Genomic DNA, 26,936 nt, shown 5'->3' on the forward strand with positions numbered 1-26,936 from the left:
CATCATGTGGCGCGTGCCTATATCAAGGAAATTTGGTCCCAGCTCTACAAAAAGCCCGAAAAAAGGGAAGGCTGGCGCAAACAGTTCCTTTTGTGAGCAAAGAAAGCCGCGAACTTGCTGCGGGAAAAAAAAAAAAAAAACTTGCGCCACTGCCGCAATGACGAGGCGCAGCGGATATAGCCGCCCATCCGCTCCTACTCTGCCCGCGAGCCCTTTTGTTTCCTTCGGCCCACCCGTGACGGGTGGCGATCCGATCGGCACAAAGAAAGACGCGTGAGATTCGTGAGGGGCCGCCTACGGGCCCTGGGTTCCCACTGCGGACAAGTGAAACCGCGACACGACGGCTGGCCGCATTTTCCACTATTGACCAGCGCATAATGGAGGCCCGCACAGACAACGGCGGGTGAGAAACGGGCGGCTGAAGGACAGCCCCGGGCGCTATTCGTCGACCACGGCCACAAAGGTCTGCCACGCCTAATTCGCGACCGTCGCCCCGGGTGTTTACACACGCGGCGCTGGGGTTCGCACAATGCGGAACTCGGGCCACCCAAGGACTGCGGCGCATTGTGAAGACTCGGATGGAGCGAACCCTCGGCGCCAAGGCCAGCGCGGGAGACGCCGGCCGGTGACGCCGCGCGGTGTCGGCCTGCACGAAGAACGACGCCCAGCTTCAGCGAAAAAGTGCACGCGGAAAGACCGGGTCTGCTCGGCTGCATGGGCGCCTGACACGAGTCAGAGTCTGCAGCGCGCCTTGAACCGCAGCACGAAGGGCCGCTTCCCTCAAGAAACTTTTAAAAGTCGACTTCGCTTTGAGGCCGATATTAACGAGACAGGCTAGGTTGAAAAGGAGGGGGGGTCGATTTTTTTTTTTTACCTATCTCGAATGCCGAATCCTTGCAGAAGTAAAGACGCTGAACAGCCCCCTTTCCGAAATCAAGTGGCGAGCGGGCACACCCGATCGACTGTTTCTGCTGTAAAAAAAAAATAAGTCGAGAGCAAGTTTTCAGCTGATTCTTCACAGGAAAATAAAACATGTTCTGCTGGAGGCTGGCTCTCTTTGGGGCCCATGTTTCCATACGCTGACCAGCGATGGCGACCCCAAGTTGTGTTCGAAACACCCTTGGTGTGCGCACAAGAAGAGCCAGATTGTGCACGCATCTCTTGTGCAGCACATATACTCGCCTGCATGAGACCTATAGACGCAAGTAGCAACCAGCTTCTCGGGAAGTGTCCTTCCCCACTTCCTTGGCCTGAGTGAACGCCCTGAAGGCGGATATCACCGGGTACTTTTTACTGCCGAAGGCAGTTCACAGGGGAGACCACAGAAGCACTGGCGACGTGGCTGGCAGATGTGCAGACAGCGCAAAGCGGCGTCCGTGAAACTGCGTTGACGTTCTCTGCACAGCTAATCCCCGCCGCGTGGCAAGGGAGTGAAAGGAGCATCTTCAACGCGCCTCCATGGAAACGGGCAGAAAATGAAAGCGCATCCAAACGGGGCAAACGCCGACACAAACAAATCGTGCACCACGCGCCCTTTCGGGAAGGCGGTGTGCTATGCTCAGACTGCGGCAGAGAAACACTGGCAGCCCTTCGGAAGTAGGCACAGGGCTCTCCCGCAACAGCTGAGGCTCCCATGCTCTCTGCAGGCGTTTTTCGGAGTAGACGATTGTTCGCTCCTCCGTTTCTGCTTACACTCCACGCATCGCATCTTTCGAAGAGTTCGTCGAGTCCAAAGAACGCAAGTACCACTGAGGCCCGCAGCAGCTCACTGATTACAATTAGTCCCCCAGCTGCAAAACTAGACAAGTGGCCGGCAAAGGGGTTCAAATCGCTATAACATTTTGGTAAACACAAGAGAAGATACGGTGGGTTCGCTCAGCAGGCTTTTTGAGCAGTGGATATTGTCACGTTATAGTGACGGCAGTCCAGCGGTCAGCAAGACAGCAACAAGATTTGCAAACGAAGCTCTTTATTTGGGCTGACTTGCGCCCGCAAGAGAACTAAACAGCACGGCAGCGGCGTAAGCAACAAAGGTGCTTGTCAGTCGTCAAACTACGGGTGCCCGCCGCTCGTGGCGCCGCTCAATTTAAAGCCGGCAAGGAAACTTCGAGATAACAGGTCAAGATCATCTACAGTAATCTGGAAAAACGTATATGCAGCTCTTCATGGCTGTGATCAATCGAGATTAGTCCGGTCGCTTCTAGCGTCATGAACAAAAATGATAACAACCCTTTCCTGCGGCGTTGCGCTAACGAACGTACACTACAGTGATACGTGGCGATATCTTGCCTGTGGATAAGTTCCGAGAGCGAGAGGGAAAGGGTTGCACACACGCAGAGTAAAGTTTGCGTTCTCTAGATTTTTAATCGGAACATCAGAACGCCCTCGAAGCCGTAGCAATGATACTTCTTTTTTTTTTTTAACGATCACGATGTCACGGGGTGCATTCATGGTCGCGAACTGGCCGCGTTTCTAGTGGACGAGAAGCAGAAGCGCCTGCTTATTGTCAGCACGTTTAGCGTGTGTTTTAAGAACCAATGCCACTTAAACAAATACGCTCTTCTCTAATGGCGGTCCTCGTATCGTACAGGTGTGTCTTTGGGAGGTGGCAACACACAAGCGATCTTGGAACAGACGGCTGCCAGTCAGGCAATCGAATGTCCAGCGATTCTTACGAGACTTCGCATGTCCAGTCGCGAGCGACAAAACCAAGCTCTTGTAGGTCCGACGGCGTGTGCTCGCTGATTGTCGAAAGACTATCAGCGAACACCAAGCCAACACTCGTGCAAATGAGTGGCAGGCGTTACATAGCGTTACACAGCTGTACCACGAGATGGGCACGTTATGCGGGGCGAGTGGAGAGGAGGAGGAAATGGTTTAACCTGTAAAGGGCTCCACCCTACAGTTGAAAGCAGCGGTGCTGCTTTATTCAAAAGAGTAAATAATTAAAGAAAGGTTATATGCATAGCGTTTCTTACTATTCATTAGAGGGAGAGCTGGCGGCTCTGCACTTCATCCAGCATGGACGCCCGAGGCAGGCCGGGAAGAGAGTGTTTCGAATAGATATTTGGTGGCTTGTTGGCTGTGCTACTGATTGGATTTTTTCGGTTGTTCTGTTTCGTTTTCCCTACTGTAGTTTTACTGATGTTTTGAGTGATTTGTGGTTGTGCAGTGCAGCTACGTAAGCAGTTTATTTGAGATCCGAAGCACCCGAAGGCGCCTGACTCAAAGTGAGCTGAGCAGTGTCTGGAGCCTTCGTTTCGTTTGCCCCATCGCTGGGAGCCCTTTATGCGACAAGCTCAGCGGGAACCTGTGTTTCCTGTGCACTGAATTGTGAAAGAACAGTTTTTTTTTTGTGTGTGAATTGAGAACTCAGCAGTCTGTTGCTGTGACCACTCTGCACCTTTCTTGGAAGAGTCTCGGAGACTTTTAAAAGCTCAAAGTACTACGACAAGCGCAACCGTATACTCGCCGGGGACTGCGTTTGCTTCATTTCGAAGGCTGGCGGTGGCCGCGCATTGCATGCAGAAACGACTTCCACTTCATGAATTAATTCACGCCAATACCCGCATGTTGCACTTGTCACGGCCGTCACTTACTTGTGGTAGGACAGGTTTGCGCTTCCTAATTCATGTTTACATGGCGAGAGCTGGAGTGCAGACTAGTTTCTCATAGAAAAGCGAGGGCTCGGGCAGGTTTCTCAAGGCACGAACATAGCATATACACGGACATAGGGCGCAATGAAATGTTTGTATTTCACGCTGCGAAAACGAAAGCTTCACAACTTAAAAAAACAGCAGCTGCTAACACTGGGCCGCGGTCCGTGGCATCCTGTATTACTTCGCTGGCCAAACTGTAAACGAAATCAGCTTTGTAATGTTTGAATATATCAAACAATCCACGTATCAAAATTCTAGGGCTAATATTTTTTTTCTTGTGATAAGCTTCTTGTTTGTGATAAGCGCCATCTATCCAACCATGATGAAGGAGGACAGTGCAGAGCCAGCAGCGACCACAATCGCATCAAGGCCACCTTTACCGCCTCTGGCAGCGTGAGCCCCGGCCTAGCAACCTGTCCATCGCGTCAGGCGGCAGCTCATTTAATCGTGAGAGGCTGCTCGGGCAGAGCAACCTGAATCGCAACCCAACCCAAGCAACCCAAGTCCCACCGACGCTTCATCGCTGCACAACTGCGCCCTAAGTGGTAGGAAGACTCGTATGGATCTATATGAATGCAGAAAATGGACATTAACCCATTATCGCTATCCGAACAAATGAAATCCCTGAAAACTGGATCTGAACACAGGAACCAAAGGGAAAACCCAACTGCTAGCGCGCCTAATTCCCATTTGGCCCAGCTACGCAAATCGACCATCATTTTTTTTTCAATTAACTAGAATTTTAAGTAGATCGTGCATGTATTTAATTGCGTACACTCAGTATGCACGAAATTATGTCCTGAAAATGTCAGCTGGACCGTTTCAGCTAGACTTAATATATGAACACAACTGCAGACGCCATACGTCAGCTGTAGCAACAAACTGCAGACGCCTAGCTTCCTGAGCGCGTTAAAAGATTGGCCTCTCCGACCTGGGACTTTTACTCCCCGCTCGGCATACAACCTTACTTACACTGCTGGGTGCAAGGAAGCGTCATCGCGTAAAGCACGGCCAAGAAGAGCTGCCACCTCTTCTTGTTATCACCAGGCAGTGGGCGCAAGTAAATGGTTTCGGAATAATTCCTCCTGCAGAATCATTCCAACACACGCGCGGGCCACCCCAGAGCAACGGTGCTTGGCCTGCATCGGTCCCCATCACCCCGCCCTCGACGAAACAATTCACTGTCGCTGACCGATAACGGTCGACCGCTTTCTAGGCGCTACCGAGCCGCGTGTAGGTGGCCAATTTGTTTGCGGCAGCCATCAAAATTTGTCGCCAACGCGTCCGGCTCTCCGCCGGCGCAAACAACGGCAAGACGGCGGTTGGGCCGCCTGCCGGCACGCACGCAAAGGGGCCCGGAATATATCCGATCGGCGACAGCACAGACACTTCGTCCCCGCAAGGAAAGCGGACAGCGGGACGACAGGGCTCAATCACCACTCGGGGTCCGGAAGATGTTTCACTGACACAAAGTGGCCTTCGTACGTGCACGAAATGGCCGCGCAAACCACACACACACAGGGCTCATGAGACTCCTTCGCCGGTGGTGACTTCGAAAGGCGCGCCCCTCTCTTTCGATGCTCGCCATACCTGAAGAAGGACGGCAAACCGCCTGCGTTGGGACGCCCGACAGATCTGTAAAGCTCCGTTCCTCCAATTTCCTCACGCACAAACTCACGACGCTACCACCCGCAAGGTCTCCCAGCGCGGGCAGAATGGGTGACGCGTCGCCGTGCAGTACGCGCTCGGCGATATGATAAGACGCTGGTTTCTTTCGGGGCGGCCCCAAGCCACATGCGCTCGAGCGTCGGTCGATGCTCGGGCCCCGGAGCGGGAGGTTTCCGTGCGCAGCCCGATTTCTGGCATTGCTTTTGATGCGCAAGCCACTGCGAAAAAAGCCGGCGGCATGTGTGTGCTCGCAGATAGTACAAAATCCCAGCGATGGCAAGAAAAATAGGGTGACGTTATCAAGCGGCAGCAGGACGCACACAACAAGCCGGACACCGCTACTCGAGACAATCCTGTACATGTCGTTCGTCTGTATACACTCGCCACTGGCCGAGCTCCATGTGGCGCCAGTTTTCCCGACTACATTCGTACCAAAACTGTGACGCAGCCGTCTGTCGTACAGCGTTCCGGGTGCGGTCGTTACATTTCTCGTTGCATAGCTTACATGCGCTGTTCAGGTTGGAGGCTACCTTGCAACAGGGATTCGAACCCAAGACACACACACCTTCAATTGTATGCCTTTCCAGACTATCGTATTAAAACTGCGGTGCAACCGTTTGTTGTACAGTGTTCGGGGTGGCGTCATACGCACGTGTGTGTGTGTCCCAAACAACCAAACGTCTACGTCCTGCGTCCGCGACATGCAAACTCGGCCAACCTCATCGCCATGCAGCGAGAGGGTCCGAATGCTTGCGCTCTGGTGCGCAACCGACACGCAAACGCACAAACTCGCAGAAAAGCATGTACAAGCACTACGCGTAAACAATGCACCCGGGGACAGTAATGCCGAATTTTTAGCCATGACGGTTGTCGTATGCTGTGGCCCATCGGGAATTCGGCAATTGCTCCTCGGCTATACGAGTGCGAAGCGTGCTTGAATTTCTTCGTTTTTCATGGTACCCGGATGCAGAAGCAAGATATATAAGCCAAAGTTTCTTGGGAAGCATATCCGAACAGCTCCGCGGAAGAATGGCAATCGGGGCGTACAGTTGTCACTCGAGCCGGGAACAGATAAAAGCGATCCGAAGGCCCGCACAAAGCAAGTCGGCTGAAGCATTCACGGCTGCGGATGGGGACCGCTGGATTTCGGCAGGAGGGAGAATGTTAGCCAACAGCGCAGGTCTGTACGGCGCGGAAATCGGAAATCAGCACAGTCGAAGGCCCACAGCTGCGAGCAAGAGACTTGAACATCACTTCCCAAAATTTGAGTAGACGGACTGTGAGAAGTACCTGCGGTTGCCAGCGCTCTGCCGCAGCGCACCCAAGACCAGCACAATGGGGTATTGTTTACACCCTCAGCGAGGGGGAAACAAAGCCGCGGGCACTGCTCAAGGCGAGACAGAGTGTAACAAAAGGCTATCAATTCTGCCCTTACTTGGTCGCGTGCGTCAACAGCCGCACGCGCCAATACCGGCGGCTCGGAAAAGGCTTCAGAGCAGCGGCTGTTGGACTGCACGACCAGAGTGGGAGGGAAAGGCCACTCGCTCCCGGCTACTCTCGGAGCCTCTCGCTTCCATACAGAGGCCGTTCCGTACGGCACTTTCGTACCGCCGACACTCTCCATGTTGAGATGCCACGGGCAGAACATTCTATGGCCGCACCCTTGCCTCCAAAGTACATTCTCAGACATCTTACAGTCTCTTAGGAGAGCAGATCAAAGTGCAAGGTACTCCTCTGCGCGCTGATCGGGAGAAGAACAATGCGGCACCTCCCCCCTACGCAAAGCAGGCCCGATGAATCACCGGCGCCATTTGCGACGCCAAGATGGCCGACAGGGGTTTTCTCTTTCGCGGCCTTCTCCAACCATGCGCCCTCGTCCAGTCTCGAGCCATTACACCGGGGATAGAGATACAGCAGCACAGACAAGAATCTCCACCACCACGTTTGGCGCTGAAGAAAGCTAAGTCCACAGTGCCCCGATGAGGTAGGCGCGCGGGCATCGAGGTACCCTAGTAGTCGACACAGACTCACAGCGACACCTGGCGGTGACAGCACGATAGCCGCCGGTAACCGAAGCGTCAAGCTAGAACGGTTGTTAAGGAACCGTGTATCAGGATGCCGCTTGGCAATGAGAACTGAGACTGTAACGAACGCCACTGAAGGAAACAGCTCGGGATTGAGGCCGGCCGTAGAAAACCGTGATACAAAATTCAGGGGACACTTTGGGTCTCTAAAGTGCTGCAAGGCGAAAGCCTTTCCTGGAGCACTGTTTGGCATTGACTGCGAGACTGTTTGTGCTGTACTAGTGCTTTATTTGACTACACACTTTGACTGCCGACTTTGCTTCTTTAGCACGACTATGCTTCGATGAGTTCGGTTGTATCCAAGGCTTTGTTCGCAGTAATGAGGTATGTAATGTGGTCACCCGCGGACGCCTTACGCCCCCTGTCAGAGCGGACGACAACTAATTTTTATTAGTAGTCGTCTGCTCCAAAAGGGGGCGTCAGGCATCCGTGGGTGACCTCATTACTTTGAATCCGCGCACTCTGACGTCATAACCATTTCGACCAACCGAAAAGCGCGACACCTCTGCTGACAATCTTCTGTCGACAACGATGAGGCATTAAAGGCTCTCGCCTTAAAAGATCCGATTAGAGAACCATAACTGCAAAGCCGGAATGGCATGGCTCCAAAGGAGCAGGCCGTTCCCAGCCTGCCGCTAGAGCACCGCACAGATGTGGCTCGAAGCATGCGACATCCGCGTGGGCCCGTCCACGAAACATTCTTTCGCCAAATGGATAACAAGCCGAGCTGAAAGTACACTAATTGTTCGAATGCGGATTAGGGTAGGTAGTGAAACAGAGCGTGCAATTGAGCCTTCGCGGTGGCTCAGTGATTATGGCGCTATGCTGCTGACTCGAAAGACGCGGGTTCGAACCCGGCCGCGGAGGGTCGCGCATATTGATGGAGGCGAAATGCTAGAAGCCCGTGTACTGTTTGATGTCAGTGCACGCTAAAGAGCCCCAGGTTACCGAAATTACCGGAGTCCTCCACTGCGGCGTCCCTCACAGCCTGAGTCGCTTTGGGACGCAAAACCCCATGAACCAAACCACACAGTAAAACAGGTGTCTATAGTAGAATACAACTTAAAAAAACAGCAGTTGCTAACACTGGGCCGCGGTCCGCGGCGTTCTGTATTACTCCGCAGGGCAATTGCAACAGTAGACGAAATCACGTTTTTAACGTTTAACTATACCACACAAACCACGTATCAAAATTCTAGAGCTCATAATTCTTTTTCTTGTTATAAGCTTCTTGTTTAGGTAACAAGAAACGTTTAAGCAGCGGACTACTTTTTCGTCGTGGAGGAATTCTGTGCGCGGAGGCTGAATGTGGGCGGAGCTTCACTGCAGACTTAAGTTGCATCCGACTATAGCAACTGTTCACTTCTCCCAGATAGTGAAACGATTCCTTCATCAAAACTGCCAAAGCACTCTCTCTGCAGGTGTTTATTTTATTCGCCTGTGTAATGCAGCGGAGCTTTATGGTCACCTGTAACCCGCACCTCACCCAAATAAGTCCGTCGCTGAACATAAATAAAAGAGATCTCTTCTGAGCGGCAAGAAAAAAGTGCAAGGGTACTCATTCAGCGAAGTCATGCACACATATCAGTAAGAAGAGGCTGTCTTGTAACTGTCGCAATTTCTCCGAAACAATTATAGCTTTATCGCTACGTGAAAATAGTTGGTGCCTATCCCAGGTGCACGCCGTTCACATTTTCGTACCTCTGCTTCAAAACAGCGACCTCCCAAACAAAACCACTGCGCAGAAACGAGCGAAGCTTTCGTTCGAGGAAAACACTTTTGCAGTGCTATTGCGGTGCGAATGCTGGGCGTGGGCGCAGGTGAAGCTACAAGGGATGCGCTGAATTATGCAACAGGCTCATTCTGTAAAATAGTTGAACAACCGCAGTTGACAAAATTCACGCTGAAAGCCTCCGCCGCGAGACTCAAAATGAAGGAACACTCGACGACCCAGACAAGAGGCCCGGCTCTTCACGCAGCGCTTTGGTTTCCCGCTCGGCTGCAGCTCTTTTTTTTTTTCACAAGTATCATCCCTCCCGCATGCTTGCAAAGAAACGAGGTGGCGCTGCAGTCGCTAGCTGGCTCGCGGTGGGCAAGAGGCCAGGGAAAGGGCGTCACGGGGAGGTCTTGAGCGTGGGTTTTCAAGGCGGCGCGTTTTCAGTTTCTTCGACTCGTAGGACTGGTTCATTCATTGAACTTAGTAATTTCGCTCGAAGTTCACGGGCTCCGGGAAACAGCTCGGCACTGAGCGCTGTATATATGGTTGGTGGTAAATAGGCAGCGTTGCTGCAGTTGATTCTTACCGTAGACATTGAATAAAATCACCAGTGTTCGACGCAGTTTAATGCCAACCCGACCTTACTTCGGGTAGTGAGAAGCACTCGCATTGCATCGGCCTAGCAGACGTGCGCGAACCGCCTGCTGACAAGCCTGCCGTGCGGTGCTTAACCAGCTAACCCTGCACTTAATAGCTTAATCCCCAGCACCTCGTTCCAAGTGCTCCACCCGACAGTTTCTGTTAGTTCACCCCCCCCCCCCCCCCCCCCCCAAACAAATCGGTTGTTGAGTAACTGAGGTGTTTGAAAGACGCAGAGGCTCGGGGCGCAAAACACCACTCGCCTGCAAACTGCGTGTGCTAGACGCAGCCAGGTGTGCACGCGATTGTTGCCGCGTGTTTTATGGTATCCTTTGCCCGCCATTGTCATGCGATGACAAAAAAAAAAAACACCAATGAGAATGCAACTCGGGTAGTTCCCGCTGTGGCTGTTTTCTTGCTTCACGACCACGCACAACTTCATTAAGCAGCTTATGACACATGGCACGCAATGAAAATAGCTAATTAACGTGCTTACGTGCCTTTTCGCACACGTTAAAGTGCGCTGTTCTAAACACACCAGCATGACCGTGCAAGAGTGGCACATTTTAGCAGACTTCACATGAATCAAATACAATTATGTCGTTCGAATGAAGGAATGTGTTTGTGGTTTACTGGGGTTTTAACGGCCCAAAGCGACTCAAGTTACGATGGATGCCGTAGTGAAGGGCTCCGGCAATTTCGACCACCCGGGGTTCTTTACCGTGCACTGACATCGCGCAGTACACGGGCCTGTAGAATTTCGCCTCCATCGAAATTCGACTGCCGCAGCCGGGATCGAACCCGCGTCTTTCGGGTCAGCAGCCGAGCGCCGTAACCACTGAGCCACCGTGGCGGCTCGATTTAAGAAATAGTCCCAAGTAAGTATTGAATGCAATGAACGCTCCCGTATATGTTCGTATGGTTTTCAGACTCTTGAAAATATGCTTTGCTACCAACAAGAACACATTCCTTGGTCGCGAGTGAACCGGCCGGCGTCCCTCGCATGCCAAAACGACTTGCGATGATAATTACGTTCGCAGCTAAATATGCGCTTTTTTTTTTTAATTGCGCAGTGCGAGTGCGCGTAACATTTTCCCCGCTACGCAACCTCTGCTGCATACGCTGACTGGCAGCGTCGACCGAGACCCATACTGAGCTTTAAACCGCGGCCCATTGCGCTAATCTGCAGGAAACCTATCGAGGCCGATTTAATTTTTCCTTTTTGTGCCGCTACACGGATCCCACAGTGACGCAGCTCGTCAATATACACGCTGCTTCTCCTGTGCGCGGGCACGATGCAGCCGCGCCGTCCTGGGCACGAGCGGGCGGAACCTGTTTTGCCTACCGTGCGAAAGTCGCTGCTGACATCAGCGCCGCCGCATATTCGTGACTCCGCGGCATGAAGGAGGCGTATATCCACTCTCGGAGGGCGTACGCTGCACTCTGGCTGAAGGGGAGGAGTGCGGCGATTTTGGAAAAAAAGGAGTTCCATATGGGACAAGCGTGTACTCTATCGAAAGGCATTCCCAGCGCTCATTCATTTTTAGGATTGTACGACAATGGGCGAGTATACCAGCCTTCTATGAAAAAAAAAAAAAGCGAAGTGTTTACGCTCTGCTGCGTAACGAAAGCTGACCAAGCCCAAAAGGCTTTCACCAGGGCACGGTGATGTCACACGACAAGAGGTGACCGTTACATGACCGGTTCACTTGACGATCTACGGCGGGTAAGGCACCCGAATAACACCTTTTGCTGTAAAAAGACCATTTACTCTGTGACGCAAAAACGATCCGCGCGTCATTTGAAAAAGGCCTATGCCCCGCGTCTCGAAATTGGAAACCGGCAGACGAGTGCTTGAAGCAGCTGGCATGTAAGGCCAGTAGGTTATTCATACGATAGCCAAAGCCAATGACGCCGACTGCAGCTCAGAGCGCGTTCCTTCCCTCTCAAAATAAAACGGCAGTCAGTCGCCAGGCGGAGGGCTCTCTCGCTTCCGCGTGGTCCCTTCGAAGTCGGCCAAAACGCGAGGGACCTGTTTTTATCGCAGCTGCACAAGCCCCCTTTCCGGCTGGGCAGAATGTGAACGGGGCTATCGCGAACCCTTCGTTCTGCGCAACTCGTTGCCTTCCCTCGTCGATATTTCGGAACGCCAACCATCTTGTTCTTGCGTCTGTTCTTTTACGCTATTTCATCAAGAACAATCACGAGGCGATTGTTTTTCGCGACTGCGCCTAAATGTGGAGAGGTAATGAGTCGCGTCATTGCCAGGAAGAGTGGTCAAAGTCTCGGAGCTGGGTGATATCGGGAATGAGGTGTGAAACCGGTACCGGACACCAACTGTTAAGCATGCAGCGCTTTTAACTGCCATTATGGGCAAATTCAGGCGAATGTCGTCTGGAAACAGAGGTGGAACATTTCCGAACCATTCCGGAACTCTCCGCCTGAATGCAGGGCAAATCCCAAGCGGGATTCGAACCAGCGCCGGCACGACAGGCCATCGCCGTGCAATGCAGCCAGCTTCGCACACGGCCGAATGAGGGCCATTAATAGTGCAACGGAGATAAACTGCTCAACCCGCTGGCACGATGTTCCCCTGGAAGAGAAGCAGCCGAGAACGCCACCACGTGTGTTACGCCTATCCCGCTATGCACTTCATGCTCGCTCCCGATGACGACGCCTGTTTCCTAACTGGCCCGCAGCAGAGAAGCCAAAGATGCTCTCCTGTGCAGTTTTGTCGCCATGGCTTGACTGCGTGTTGCCCATGCAAAAGGTGAGCCTAGACATTTAAAAACCCATTACCGTGGAGTAAAAGAAAAAATTGCCATGTAATAATCACCGTGCACGTGATGAGTTGAGGGACCGAATGAGCCATCGACGTTCGATAGCGCGTACAACGTGGGTGGCACCTTTTACAAAGCCGAGCGCAACATTTTGTCCACCATAATTGAATTTGGTCGTTCTTTTTTTTTTCTTGAAGTGTCCCGAAAGCTGAGCACTTAGCATCGCGTGCACGCAGCCAGAAGTACGCAGCGAAGACATAGAGAGCGCCCTCTACCAGCCTTCGCTATCTCGAGAAATAAATTAATTTGCTTTGCTTGTTTGCAGACGCTGCGCTGTTCAATGCTTAGTTTTCGAAGCCTTCTTAAAAAGCTGAACACTGAACGAGAAAGGTACTTCGCTATCACTGCATCACATATACTACTAGCGCACATGAACATATGAAGGGTTTTGTTTTTCGAAAAGAGCTAAATCCCTCTAAACGCAAACTGAGAAAAACGCGAAAGTTTGTTATCCGCACAAACCGTAGCGCTATCCAAATTGTTATATATGATATACTTCAAATGTTAGTTTGCCAGGGTGCGGTAATTCACTTTCAAAAGGCGATAAAATCAGTCAGAAAAAAAATCATTATTTCGTGCGCAATTACATATCTACCTCCCAGGCCTTCGTCCTTGTATAAAATTGCTTCGATGGATCAATAACACGTACCGACGAGTCGTTGAAGCTGCGCACGCTAGTTTTTGAGCAGAAAGACAAGAAAGAGCACTATGCACCGTATCATAGCCACCAGTGGAGGAGACACAGTTTGCGCGAAAAATTCGCTTTACAGCATCGATTTCTACACGCTAACCGTGCGGGCTAAGCATGTCCTGTGTAGTTCTTGATGACCCCCGTTTTCATTGCTGGTGACATTATGTCAGGCTGTATCTACGCACGGATAAAATAGTGACTGTGCTCTCGGGCAGCTGAATATGCCAAATATGCTAATGGCAAAGTTACGCGCGCGCCAAATGAGCTTTTATTCTGCGTTTTACGGCGGGACATCGCACGTGCAGCAGGCAAGTTGTGTGCTTAGGGTCGGGCGGGGGGTTTCTCGGCGGCTTATGCTTTCAATGAAACCCAAATTAATTCACGGTAAGTCCACAAAGTGCTAATTTATTGCCGTGATCATTTCAACCAGTGCTAGCATTGTAATAGTAATGACAAGTTTCACCACCATAATGCCACAACGTGGTGGCAGCGTGCCCATAGTTAAAGCTGCCTCTTGGACAGCTTAATTCGGCCATGGACACCTATAGCCGCTAACTTGGAGCACAACAGTGGGATCACAATTACAACAGGTATGTGCGTCATAGAATATTACAGAGGATGACGACGGGCACTTGACGCGCAAGCGGGCTCTCGGATTCACATGGGCCCGAGCAGAGCGGCCGGGCTGCGGAGGGGTCGGTTGTGCAACACAGCGCAGACGAGGGGGAAACAAAACAGGAAGGGAGGGAGAGGCTGCACCACAGGCACGCAACCGAAGGCGAAGACCACCGGCCCAACGAACGGCCTCGGTCGGCGCAAAGCCGGAAGCTGTGTCGCGGCCTCCGGTAGATTCCATCGCCCGTGTGAACACCCTCTCCACACTCGCCTGCTGCCCTGGATTTTAGCGCTGTTTTCAAAATAGGTGCGTCCACAGCGTTTGAACAAGGGGAAGCCGAACAAAAGCCGACAGCGGGGCAGAATCTGCGAGCTGGGCTGATACCCGCTCTGGTTGGCGCAGACGAATGCAGTTCAGCGGCTGCGCCTGTGGAGCATGCGCTGCATCACAGTCGATCAGCGGCCACGGCTGGGAAATTTTGGCGGGCTAGAACTGAGACAGTCGGACGAAGGAATAGACGAACACAGCTCTTCGTCTTACTGCGTGTGTCTGTTCACTTCATTATCTCGGATTCGCTCCTATTGAGCGCCCCGTGGGAACTTTCGTTCACCTTTCCTTAGCAGCCCAAAGCACCAGCGCGATGGAGTGTGCTGTGTCCTGCTCAGAGGCTGCTGTTTTTTTTTTTTTTTTTTTCAGAGCGCTGCAGCCGCGTTTCGCTCTGGATGAGACAACGCAGCCTTATTGTGAACGGCTTCGCGGCCTTCAGAGACGGTTTTAGAGCGAAAAGCTTCACTCCTCCCACCCTGGGCCTGAAGGTCATCTGGCTCTTATATTTGACCTCTAACGGGAGACGGGCCGCATGGGCAAAATGGCGCGAGGCAAGTGCCTCGATATTCTTCATCGACGCCATAGCTGCGCGCTTGGCAGTCACATCCGCCACTGCGCCGACTGTCGCTCTGGACGCTCGCTCTTGCATTTGTTGCGACACGTGATGCATCACGTGTTTGCTCTCGCTGAAGTCTTGAAAAAATAAAGATGAGCCAAAGCTAAACCGTGTCTAACCATGCTTAAGAGAGCTTTCGTTCTGCATATCGTGGCTGAGCTGAGTTGAGCCACAGACACTTTTTTTACACGACTTGCGCCTGTTTGACGATCGGCATGCCACGTTTCATGCAGCATAATCTCGTAGAAGCAGGTATAAAAACAAATGTTACACTGATCTCGCGTTCCTCGTTTTAGAAGCTTTGAATATGCACTTAATGGGACTGCCATTCTCGGCAGTCCATAAAGTGACTGGTAGGTGACGCGGTTCTTCACTGTGGAATGAATCTTAACTTTGAACATTGAATTCAGAAGAATGCTGTGGGTTTTTGTAACATTTTTTTGTGCCAGAGTTTCCTGGACGTGGTCAAACATACACCCACATTTTTGTCGGTGGCACCAACCTTTCGTTGCTCGAGGACGTGAACGAATAAAGACCGGAATCGCTAGTTATGGTCGGCACACGACGTCGACGACGAAGCTGCCGGCGTCTGGTCGTACAGGTAAGCAACACCCAGCAAGCTCATTGCTCAGAAAACATGCAAATTATACTTTAGTGTTTATTTTGTACCTATGCATATTTTAACTACATGTAACTAAAAATGTCAGTATAGGTTTCTAAACGCGTACGTACAGGTGAGGACCGAGAACGAGGTCGCATTTTTCCGCGGACAGTTTTCTGGAAGCAACTGCGCCTTGTGGACTCATTGTCCGTGGGTAGTGTAAAGAAGGCATGTCATATAGTAAGGCCGCTATGGTACAACTATTTCTGGTCGGTTGCATTCGATTTTTATCATTCGAATGAAATCGTTATATCCCCCTATCCCGCAAGGAAAACCCACACGTCCCGTCAAAGGACTATCACTACTGAGACAATTATGCGCAATACTGTTCGCGCTTCAAAATGTGCCACTTAGTCACATGTGTCCAGCGATGTTTGTTAACAGAGCCTCGTATTTATACATGCCCTCCGGGCAAATCAAATGGAAATAGGTCTGGTGCCTGACAAGAACTGAATTAATTTTTACTTGGCAACGGTACATGTATAGACCGTTTATAGAGAGCAGTTCTCATTGTGCACAAGAGGTGGCGGCACTACAGCGGTCGACATTTCTGGCCTTCGGAGCCTCTGTTAACAGCACGGGTGTGCAGTGCGAACCGGTGACTTTAACACCGCTGCTTTGGTACGAATGTCGAGTGTATTTTTGAAGACATGTGCACGGAAGCAGAGCTAATGTTCCTGTGGTCGACCGGCACAAAAACTGACGACGCTGCTTACGTATGGGGCACAGGCCGCTGTTTTGCTGCCTTGCGCAAGCTCGCGTCCTAATTTCGGTGAGAACATCACGTCTGTGAGTTGCTCTATCGAAAAAAAAAGACCAAAATATCGATCACAGACCCCATGCGAAAGCGTATTTCAGCGCTGGCATCAGCTGCGAGAGACCGAGCTGGTGATCTTGATCACAGCCGTAAAATGCGCCCGGCCTATTGTCACATCATTATTGTCGTGGGGTGGTAATAAGAATGTTACTGTAGTAATTAGTGCGAATAAATTCATAAGGAATTCATCGTGCGGAGAAAGCAGATCGGTGTGTGCATGCCTGTAGCCATATGTTCACTCTCACGGGCACTAACTCAAGACACCGTATGCGTCTAGAACTAGGCATATGCACGGGATAGTGGTGAAGTTTCTGATGATGACATTTTGTACATTTCAGCTGATTCCAGCCGACTTCATCTGCGGGTCCTAAACTCCGATGCAGTTTTCAGTCTTACTTTCGCCAGAGCAAAGCCGAACGCCGCTCAGTGCTTAAACAGGCCACTGAATAACGTGTGCAGCCTTCCGTTGGAAGCCAGAACGATAGCCGAGGATAAAATGATACCTTGACTATTATCCGGCGACCACACGCGTGTGCACGTTTAGTTGTAATTCTTGTATACAGTGCTCATTCTAAGCGGTGTTAAGTCTGTACACAATAATCTCCCTTTCGGCAAAAACGCTGAGCCATGGAAAGCAAGCTTGCCGAAAACACTGCGGTTTTCATCTATGCAGCTTGGCAACGAACTATGTGCTGCAAGAAGAACGCTGGACGCTGAATTTATTAAAAGAATAAAACCCAGGAGGAGAGCAGCAAACACGGTGTCTGAATGGAACACTCTGCAGCATAAAACACTATGCGCGTCTACACGAGGCTCTTTTGCTGTCCGTATCCACAGCGAGAGCCGTCGAGAGGCGGCGCCCAGTTAATACCGAGCTCCTATACCTTTAACGCAGGAATGCACTTAACAGCCCTTTGTTCGTCTGTGCACACCACGATAAATGGACTGTTTTCAACTTGGCCGCAGACGGAGTTTACAGGGATAAGCGCGTCGCAGCTATGCAGCCCCCGGTCGCCTGGTATACGCAAAGGGTACTTCTTAATTCTGGCGCTAATCTGAGCTAAGCACAAAGAGGAAAGCAACGATGTATATAAAAGCGAGAGATGACCGAAGAGAGACTTCTCAGCTCACTGTCTGGAGATTAGGGCAGAATTTTCCTTGCCCTTCAGTCGGTTCTTCATTAAAGATTCCCTTACATGCTAGCAGCGACTACATTTCCCTCTTCGAGCGTGATCGTTTTAGTGTCGTCGCGTGCGACAAATGCTTGCACCGAGACGCCGATAACGGGCGATGTTTTTAAGCTACGTCACCGGTTTCCGGCGCGTCGGGTGTTCACAGGCTCACGTGAACGACACCTGCGTATCCATGGCGTCACGACGCGCTCGGCGCAGACCGAGCAGAAACTGTTGGTAACAAACAAATTGCGGCCGCAACTCCATGCACCAGGACTACTAGGCCAATATCTCGCCGCTTACTTCCCGACGGAGCACTCCTCGGTCCGACCCCACCGCTTCTTTTTTGTTTAGCTGAGGATGCACTGGTCGCCGAGCTCTCCACACTGCACTGGCTCGCTTCCTCACAACACCGCTCGGAAGGGCATCCACGAGACGGAATACACTCGCAGTGGACGTCTCGCGCTGGGCACATCGCCAAGTGATTGCATTTCCCGAGGAACACCTTTCAAGCACGAGCCGAACGCTACGCATGGCTCGATACTGCGATGCCCCCAGCCAAGACAAAAATTGTTCGTACAGCAACAAAGCGAGAAAACGCTCACATACGACCCCTTCATTTAACGATGAAATCTAATCCTGATTTTTTTTTTTTCCGCCGGCAACGCGCACAGGCCGCAGCTCCTTCGTTTCGCACCAGCGTCCGCCGGGAGGGCCGTGATCAGGGGGGCCGTTGCCGTGGCAACACGCGGCAGCAGCCAAGGCGCGCGTGCTGCCATCGACCAGCGCACTCCCTGCCGCGTGACGTCACCGCCTCCAGAGTCCAGCCGCCCTTCCACAGAGTGGGCACGCATGCAGGCTCACGCAGGTGCCCCTCGTCCCTGACACTAAACGAGTGCCCAAACTTTCCAGCGCACAAGGACGGCGGCAGCCATGCAGAGCCCGCCTTACGTAAGGAAACGCACGCCCTCAGCGATGGGTCCACGCTGCGAGAGTGTGCAGGGCAGGGCACGAGAAGTGCAGAGTGAGGCAGCACCAGCGGTCAGAGAGACCGTTTGACTTGGGCAGTGTAACCACGCCACATCTGGCATGGCGGCGTCGGCCCTGTGAGTGAAAAAGCAAGTGGTCCCCCTTCCAGCTAGGTCACGTGACCTTGTGACGTCATCACAACCTGCCCGCCGTACCAGTTAAATGACTGTTCGCAAGAGGTTGCTCGGGGAGATCAACCTGGGTCTCACAAGCCCCGCCGGTTGCTGTGTTTGAAACAGCCACCTGCTGGGGCAGTGGCCACAGCTCCATCCACAGCGCCAGTCGAGGCACGAGGACTCCCAGCGATCTACGAGTGCAGACCAATTATATGGGCATGTGGGCAGAAGAACCTGTAGGCAACACGCTGTCGCATTGTGCTCTCTAGGGTAAGCTAAGCGGGTTATGTCACGGTGAAAGAAGGAACAGTGCGCATGTCTGCGAAGTGATACGAAAGAGGGACTGGAGGGACCCACTAACGCTGTCGCGTCACACCCTTAGGGCGGAGTGCCCCCTCAACTTTTTTTGGCTCGCCGACAGCCCCAGGCAGCCGAATTTAATGCATTACAGAGATGGATTCCATGCAGCGTTTTACAGACTTGCGCACAAACTTTCAAGACGGCCGCCGCGATCCAAACACGCTACGTTGTTCCAAAAGCCCGCAAAACAGGGCTGCAAGGAACAAAAGCGCAACGCCTGCAGCAGGCTCCTGACAGCTTCCACAGGCCTCGCGCGCCCAGTGTCTTGCTTTTCTGCTCAGCGCGCAGACTTTATTCCACCTAGCTTAATAGAAGGCAATCAACACTCGCCGCGGCATTTCTGAGTCTCGCGGGTTCCATTCCCGGGGGCAAGCCTGGGCCGATGAAAATTAGGGAAAAAAATGCTTTGGCAGTGTTGCCACAGAACTAATAATTTACTCACTAATTAACCCATATGTGTCGTTACTGCCTCATCATTCGCGCTACGGCCACGTTGTTCTCATCAGACGGCAGCTGGGACGTTGGAAGCGACACGGCGCCTCACAACAGAAACAGCGCGACCGACGTCTCTCCACATTACGCAGCCGTTGAGAGCAGGTTGCAGTGCATCTCGGCGGTGACAGCCGCCGCGGAGGTGGCGCGGCCTTCGATGGGGAGCAGAAAAAGGTCGGCAGTCCGACTAATGCCGCGCACTTCGCCATCGAGATCACAGCCACACAGAGCGACCACGTGCGCACCATTTCATCTCCATCCGCCGACAGATGTGCGCCGATTGTTTCCCAGCCCCTGCGGGCGATGACGTCACAATTGTCCCCACGAGCGATGTCGGCGACCTTTGAGCGGGCGCTGCTTTTCCAAGCGGCACATTTCTTAGAAAATACGCAAACGCCAGGCGAGCGGATGGGAGTGCACAATGTGTGAAAGGTACTCGGCCCGTTTACAGGTCTGCTGTATGTGCTCTTTCGCCGGGCCCGTACATAGAGGGGCTGCGTATGGCTTTCGACTCATTACTTCAGTATGAGGTGCACTTGGGGCATTCATCCTTGGTTCCGAAAAAAAAAAAATAACTTGCATTTTCCTCAAGCGTGAAAAATTACAATAATGTTTTCTTTTTCTTTTTGGACATTCAGGGCCGCCACACAGAATTCCTCGTCGTCGATAAAGTGGACCGCATTGTTAAAGCTTTTCTTGCAACCTAAACAAGAAGCTAATCACGAGACGAAGTTATATGGGCAAGAATTTTGACTCGTTTGATATAGTCACAGCGACTCAGAGGCTGCTCTCCTCTCCGTCTACGAGGCGACCTCTATTAGGCTCTTCTCGCCCTGCGCTAGCCAATGTCACTCCAAACTGGGTCCCTGGTCATTCAGGGATCCCCGGAAATAAGCTATGCAATCAGATCGCCCGTCACTTTCATAACCGGGCTCCGGTGATCGCCTGGGTCAGCCCACCAACGAGTGACGAGGCATACGCGCTCAAAAGCACCCTGAAAGAACACAGCTTAGAGAAGATTGTCTTCCGGCGCCCCACCCCAATCTCGCTGTCCCTCAAACCCGAGTACTTCGCAAAATTTAAACAAATGCCCTCACCACTCCGGCGCGCCTGTTCTTTTACCGTGCACGTGCGAGCTGAACCCCCATGCCCCAACTGCACGTCCCTGTAAGCGAATCTTGAACACTGCCTTCTCCTCTGTCCCGCCGCCATGCAATCTCCACACTGTACCCCCCTCATCTGTCTTCTGGCGTGCCTGGCTAGAGTCTTCACCGGAGGACAAACTGGCCTTGGTACATCAGGCCACCGACCTATCGGACGCTTAATTTATGTCCTTAATAAAGTTCTTAAAAAGCTGTCTTAAAAGTTCTTAAAAAGCTGACTTCGTTAACAGTTGCGTTTAGTCAGCGGAGTAATACAGGGCGCCGCGGGCCATGGCCCACTCTGACCAACTGCTGCTCTTTTTTTTTCTTAAAAGCTGTATCCTATTAGCTCGTATTTGTGAGAATTTAGCCTTCACTGAACAATGTCAAACGACTGCAAATCACACGAACCCGCACGGTGTACTTCCCGCGTACCCTCGGACTAGATTCAGTCATTAAGACTCCGGAAAATGGGTCGCCTGTTACGCCAAAGCCCTCTGTTCATCCGCCGAGTTCAGCCAAGCGTTCCAAGTAACGGGTGGGGGATAGGGCAAATAAGGTGAGCCTTGGGAAGTATTTGCATGTGAGAAGGGATCTGATGAGAAGCCAAACAAATAAAGCCTGCGCGGGGTTAGAAGGATTCGGGATTGTTGTGAGGTGTGGAGGACGGATGGATATTTCCGTAATCACTTTCCAGAGGTCCCGCACGGCGTCCGTCCCGAGGGCCTAAGAGGCAACGGAAGCGCCGATGCGGGCGATGCACAGCGGTCGCCTGTTGGACGAATGCCAACGCTTGATGACTTTTCAGAGCCACAAATCTCAAGCCTGGCCTGCACAAGGCGCCGGCGGGGTGCCTGACATCGCCGCGAGGTCGTCCTGCCTGCCCCTTGCGCCAAAGAGAATGCAGTCCCATCGGCACACCTTCATCAGCCGAGTAAGAACGCCATATTGCTTACACACAGAGTTCACTCACTTTAAAAGGACAAACTCAAGTTGGCCTGTGGTGCAGCTCGTCTGTACACTGGATTTAAAAGCTTAAGGGGCGTCAATAAACGCGGTTGACCCGCTTTTCTACAATCTACAGCATGAATGACAAAACGCAATTACGAAGACATATCACCACTTTAACTGAAAACGGGGCTTTCATAAGCGAACACCCCCAAATGAAATTACACCGCCACTCACACAGAAATGACGATCACGGAGTTCTTTTCGGTGCAGATGTGAAGAAGTTTAATAAAATGCGTCCTCTGCTGCCGGACAAAGACCAACATACGCAGAAAGTGCTAATGAATCGATCTTTACCAAGAACAACAATCGAATGGAGTTGTGTCCCTCTAATTTTACACACTTCACCAATCACATCACCAAGTTCAATAACCAGCTCAACATCATATGCGAGCAGCTCGTCACACATACTGGGCTACGTCACTCCTGGGCTGGTTATTGCGCCATACTTGGTGTGGTGTGTTTGCGCTCGCGCCCAGACACACAGGCCAGCTTAATAATCCGGAGCGCCCCAGCAGACAAGCCACGCCTCTAGTACGGCCATTGATCTCGGGGCGAGTGCGACGTCCCAACCCACCGAATATTGCAACGAAACCAAAATGAGTCGGGCGGAGAGCAAAGCACACGCACAATCGGTAAGAGTCATGGTTTTGGGGAAAGCTTCGTTCAGCGCTACTTCCTGCTCGTGTTTCCGCTCACTTCCGCGTCGCTCCGAGACATGGAAGCCGCCGTGCTGCTGTTTTAGCAGCGAAATACCCTCGTTGTGGGCCTCAGTGTGGCCCCTGCGAAAAAAAGAACGAATGAAGAGAGAATAAAGCAGGCCGCTTCCCATTAACGCGGGCCGCAGCTGCGTTTCTCCCTGGCACTCTCGCGTTTCATCCTCCGCTGGTGCCGCCGGGCGCACGCGAGCGGCCTTTTCCACGCGAGTTTTCGATCGCCTCCGAGTCCGCGCGCAGGGGAGAAATTCGCCAAAACCAGCCCCCTTTCCGCTCGATTATGCAGACACAAAGGCACAACTTAATCCGCCCGTCGCCCGTTATGCGCACAGAAAACGCCACCCCGCCGTGGTCGACCCTGCCCAAAGGCTTGCGTCACGTCAGCTGCCGGAACACGGTTATGTTGAGGCGGCCGCTCGGTACGTCATGCCAGCCCGCGCGCACAGATGCACAAAAGGAGTCCTACCACCCGCGTGTCACGTACTCGCTCCGGGAGCATGCGCCAGCAGCAAACACGCCCGCTGGAGGCGATACCTAGGCGCGGTAAACCTGAAAGCGATGCCTGGGCGCAGTAAACCTGAAAGTTGCCGCAACGCACGCAGAAACACGCTTTAGGAAGGAAGTGCGCTATACAACAATCTGCGCCATTCGTAGGAGAAAAGGTGAGCAGCGCCAGAGAACGTCTACCCGTTCACAAACGTCACTGACAGAAGTTATGTGTCCCACACATACGTGGCCCTGCAAGATGCTGAATTTGAGCAGACCTCACAGAGGCGTGACCTCAAAGTAGACGGCTTCGGGCCCACTGGGGCAGAACCTCGCGTAATCAAGTGACCCGTAACCGAGAGTACAGACGTCGCGGAAGAGCGTGACAAGCGCTGTCGACGCCAGAGCCAAGACAGTGGAACAAGGCCCGGCGCATCCCAGCACAAAGCGGCATCACAGCCCAGCTAAACAAAGGCCACCCCCCACCAGGCTGGGGGCGTCTGCGAGTCCAGCGGGCAAGTCCCGCCGGGCGAGAGCGGACGTCAAAACGAGGGGGTCCGATCGAGGCGTGCCCCCGGCGGGGCTTCGGACGGGTCGCAAGGTGCGGGGATGCCCGCGCGCGACCCCGGGAAGCCCCGTTTGTCATGAGCGCGCGTGAGCTGCCAGCCAACTGCGCATCCCAGGCGCGAACCAACGGGGCCCCCGCCCTGGCCGATCGCGCCGTGTGGGAAGCGGCTGGCATCCGACAGATAACGGCAGGTCAGCCGGCAGATGCCAGCCGCCCCGGCAGACAGCTGACAAAGGCCCTCACCTGGAGGCAGGCCTGCGGGTCCGGAGAGAATCCGTGGTGCGAGCCGGGGGGCCCCGGCGACGGCAGCAGCGGCGGGCTGTGCCGGGGCGGCTTTGGAAGTAAGTAGCGCGACACGGTGCTGGCCGCACTCTCCTTGTGCTGAGGGCTGGCCACGGGCATCGCTTATGCGGCGAACACGGCGACGAAGCCGACGGCCGCCCTGTGCGCCCGCCGCGGCCTCTCGCACTCCGACGACAAACAGCAGCAACCGCCGCCAGCGCCGCTTGCGAGGGTCTTCCCATTGCGCGCGCGGAGGGGGAGCCGGCTGCTGGCTATGGCGGCCGCCCCGTGGACCGGCCTTGCAGGGCCACTAGGCCATTACGAGAGCGCTCGGTCACTGGGCTGGCCTCACATGTGGGCCAGCAGCCCCCGTGGCTTTCCCCGTGGGCAAACGCTTGTGCCAGCGGCCATGGTGGCAGCTGCCTCCGAGCGGGCCGCCGCGTGCGCACTGCAACGTTTTCAGTCGAGTTCCGATGTAAAACGCGTACGGATGAACCACATGCTAGCTACGTGAAAGTAGTTGTTAACTCTGCACGCGCTTGTCTTGTCACGCTTAAATCCTGGGCACTGAGACGATCAAGTTGATATGCTGTGCGCACCACTCCTGTAGCTTCTCTGTAAGGCACCTTTTTGTTTACAGAAAAGGCAAAAACCTACGAAGCGTGCAGGCACTCTCCAGGTATCACAGGGTGCCTAGCAAGCTGTTCATTTCAAATTCCCTGACTTTTCCATGTTTTCCCTGACTATTTCAGTCAAAATTACCTGACTGCTGACGATGCGTGAAAACATACAGGGTGTTTCACGTGAGACTTTGCACAATTTAAAAATATAGGCTTTTTGAGTTAGAAGAGCGCTCCATTTTTGGCACAGCATTGTCAGCGTTGTTCTACATCAGAATACAGCTAAGACGTGCTAACAAGAAGGATGGTTAACTAATACTGAATGGTTAACTTCTACTATTACTGTTAGGCTCTTTAATTATTGAAAGGCACGCAGCCCCCCGTATGCATTATCCATATCAAAGTTAGAGAACTTCGAAAACGCGGTTGCCCTCGGCGCTGTGACGGAACAAATTTTGGCTGTTTCGACTAGTTACGTGCACCGGAGCGAGGTTGCTTTGCCCGCAAACTTATCGTAAGCGCATGTATTTTGGTGCAATATATATATATATATATATATATATATATATATATATATATATATATATATATATATATATATATATATATATATATATATGATTTATGGGGTTTAACGTCCCAAAGCGACTAAGGCTATGAGAGACGCCGTAGTGGAGGGCTCCGGAAATTTCGACCACCTGGGGTTCTTTAACGTGCACTGACATCGCACAGTACACGGGCCTCGAATTTCTCCTCCAAAGAAATTCAGCCGCCGCGGCCGGGATCGAACCCGCGTCTTTCGGGCTAGCAGCCGAGCACCATAGCCACTGAGCCACCGCGGCCATAGAGTTTCTTACTATTACCTAGAGGGAAAGCTGGCGGCCCGTCTATGGGAGTTTGCATGGAGACCCCTCGAGACCACTTCAGCCACCATGGGCGCTCAAAGCATCATGGGGCGGTGAGCTACTTGTTGCGGAGCTGCAACTTTTGGCCAAAAAATAATAGAAAAATAAAGCTGTTTGATAACTACAAACGTCCTAACATTCAATATCTTGTCTAATAATTGCAACAAACGAGCAGAAAAGGATTTAAGTGCAAAGTTTGCCCAAAATAAGAGACGACTCGCTCTCCTATTGGCCAAGTAAAGAACACTATAAAAACTAATATTGCGTAATTAACAGTAGCACTTTTAAAAGTAAATATGTTTTCAAAAAAAATGTTGTTGCTTAGATACTTTAAGAGGTTTTTTAATGGCATTTCGGAAGAGTAAAACCTTTTATTGGCGTCGTGTGTCGTCGTGTTTTCACTACTATGGCTTTTGCACACTGCGTTCGCGCGAAAGTCGTCTGCGCACACACGGACAGCGTTTTTGGAATGAAACATCTTAGTAATGACACTCCGTGTTCCTGAAAAACTACAACTGTTCCGCAACAAGTAGCTCACCGCCCCATGATGCTTTGAGCGTCCATGGTGGCTGAAGTGCAGCGCCGCCAGCTTTCCCTCTAGGTAATAGTAAGAAACTCTATGACCGCGGCGGTATATATATATATATATATATATATATATATATATATATATATATATATATATATATATGAGAGAAGCCAACAGCCACAGCAACCAAGGAGCAGAGGGGATTTTTTTTTAATTTATTTATTTCTTTTGTGGTGTTGATCAAGAATATTAATGAATATGTTGTCGCTTAAGGCTAATTGATTAGAAAAGCAGAAGAAAAAACAACCACATGTCGCCGGTGGGATCCGAACCCACGACCTCCGAATTACGCGTCCGGTGCTCTACCTCTGAGCTACGGCGACGGCTGTCAAACCTTCTGCTTTCGGGGGTATTTATGTTTACAAATAACCTAAACTTATATATATATATATATATATATATATATATATATATATATATATATATATATATATATATATATATATATATATATATATATATATATATATATATATATATATATATATATATAAACACACCGGGGCACATGTATCATGCCACAAAACCGGCTTCAGACAAACACACAACGGCTAGATGCGCCTCATGGTCATCGTAAGTGCCGGCGCACTAAAAAAGCGGATGTGGCAAACAAATATTTTACTCTTCCTCCTGATCCTCGTTATTTATCATATCCTAACGCCTATCAGGCATCACATAATGAATGAGGGGAAATCATGCAGAACGGGTACAATTCATACGAAGCATAACTTTGCTCCGGGGGGGAAATATCACAGTTCGTCTTTGTAAGCTGTTTTCTGCAAGTGGAGATATTGTTCTCGGCGCAGTTCAGACAGATAAAAGGGTAATTTCCTGCTAGCGAGTCAAGTGAGGTCAACTTGCGAGGGACATGACGTACGGGGAGTATTGATAATAAATATAAGACGACGCGCAAAGCCAGTCAAAAGCAACAGCTTCAGCTACAACGCGAGCGAGACCTTTAGTAAGACAACCCACTCTCTCGTGACACCTAAAGGCACAGCTCCAACTGTGGAACGGCGCCCCAAACGCGGCACCCTTTACGGTATATAGCCTGCCCGCTTAAACCTTGCGCAATTGGTGTCACGGCACTGCAATGCCTGGTCGTATATAGGGCTT

At 51.9% G+C, this 26,936-nt stretch overlaps 1 protein-coding gene across 2 annotated transcripts in view; it reads right to left on the reverse strand.

Annotated features, from left to right (window-relative positions):
* Window positions 1-23,913, reverse strand: part of LOC149349479 (uncharacterized) — a 135,109-nt gene extending 111,196 nt beyond the window's left edge. The window contains exon 1 of one of the 2 annotated variants that reach the window (XM_089578447.1): window positions 23,668-23,913. In XM_089578447.1, the coding sequence (XP_089434573.1) occupies window positions 23,668-23,826 (159 nt within the window). In that variant the 5' untranslated portion in view covers window positions 23,827-23,913. The remainder of the gene's footprint in view (window positions 1-23,667) is intronic. The other variant, XM_089578446.1, reaches the window with a different exon arrangement.
* Window positions 23,914-26,936: the final 3,023 nt, after the last annotated feature.

Source organism: Amblyomma mixtum, chromosome 3, assembly GCF_055824585.1.
Source record: "Amblyomma mixtum isolate Tamu chromosome 3, ASM5582458v1, whole genome shotgun sequence".
NCBI lineage: Eukaryota > Metazoa > Arthropoda > Arachnida > Ixodida > Ixodidae > Amblyomma > Amblyomma mixtum.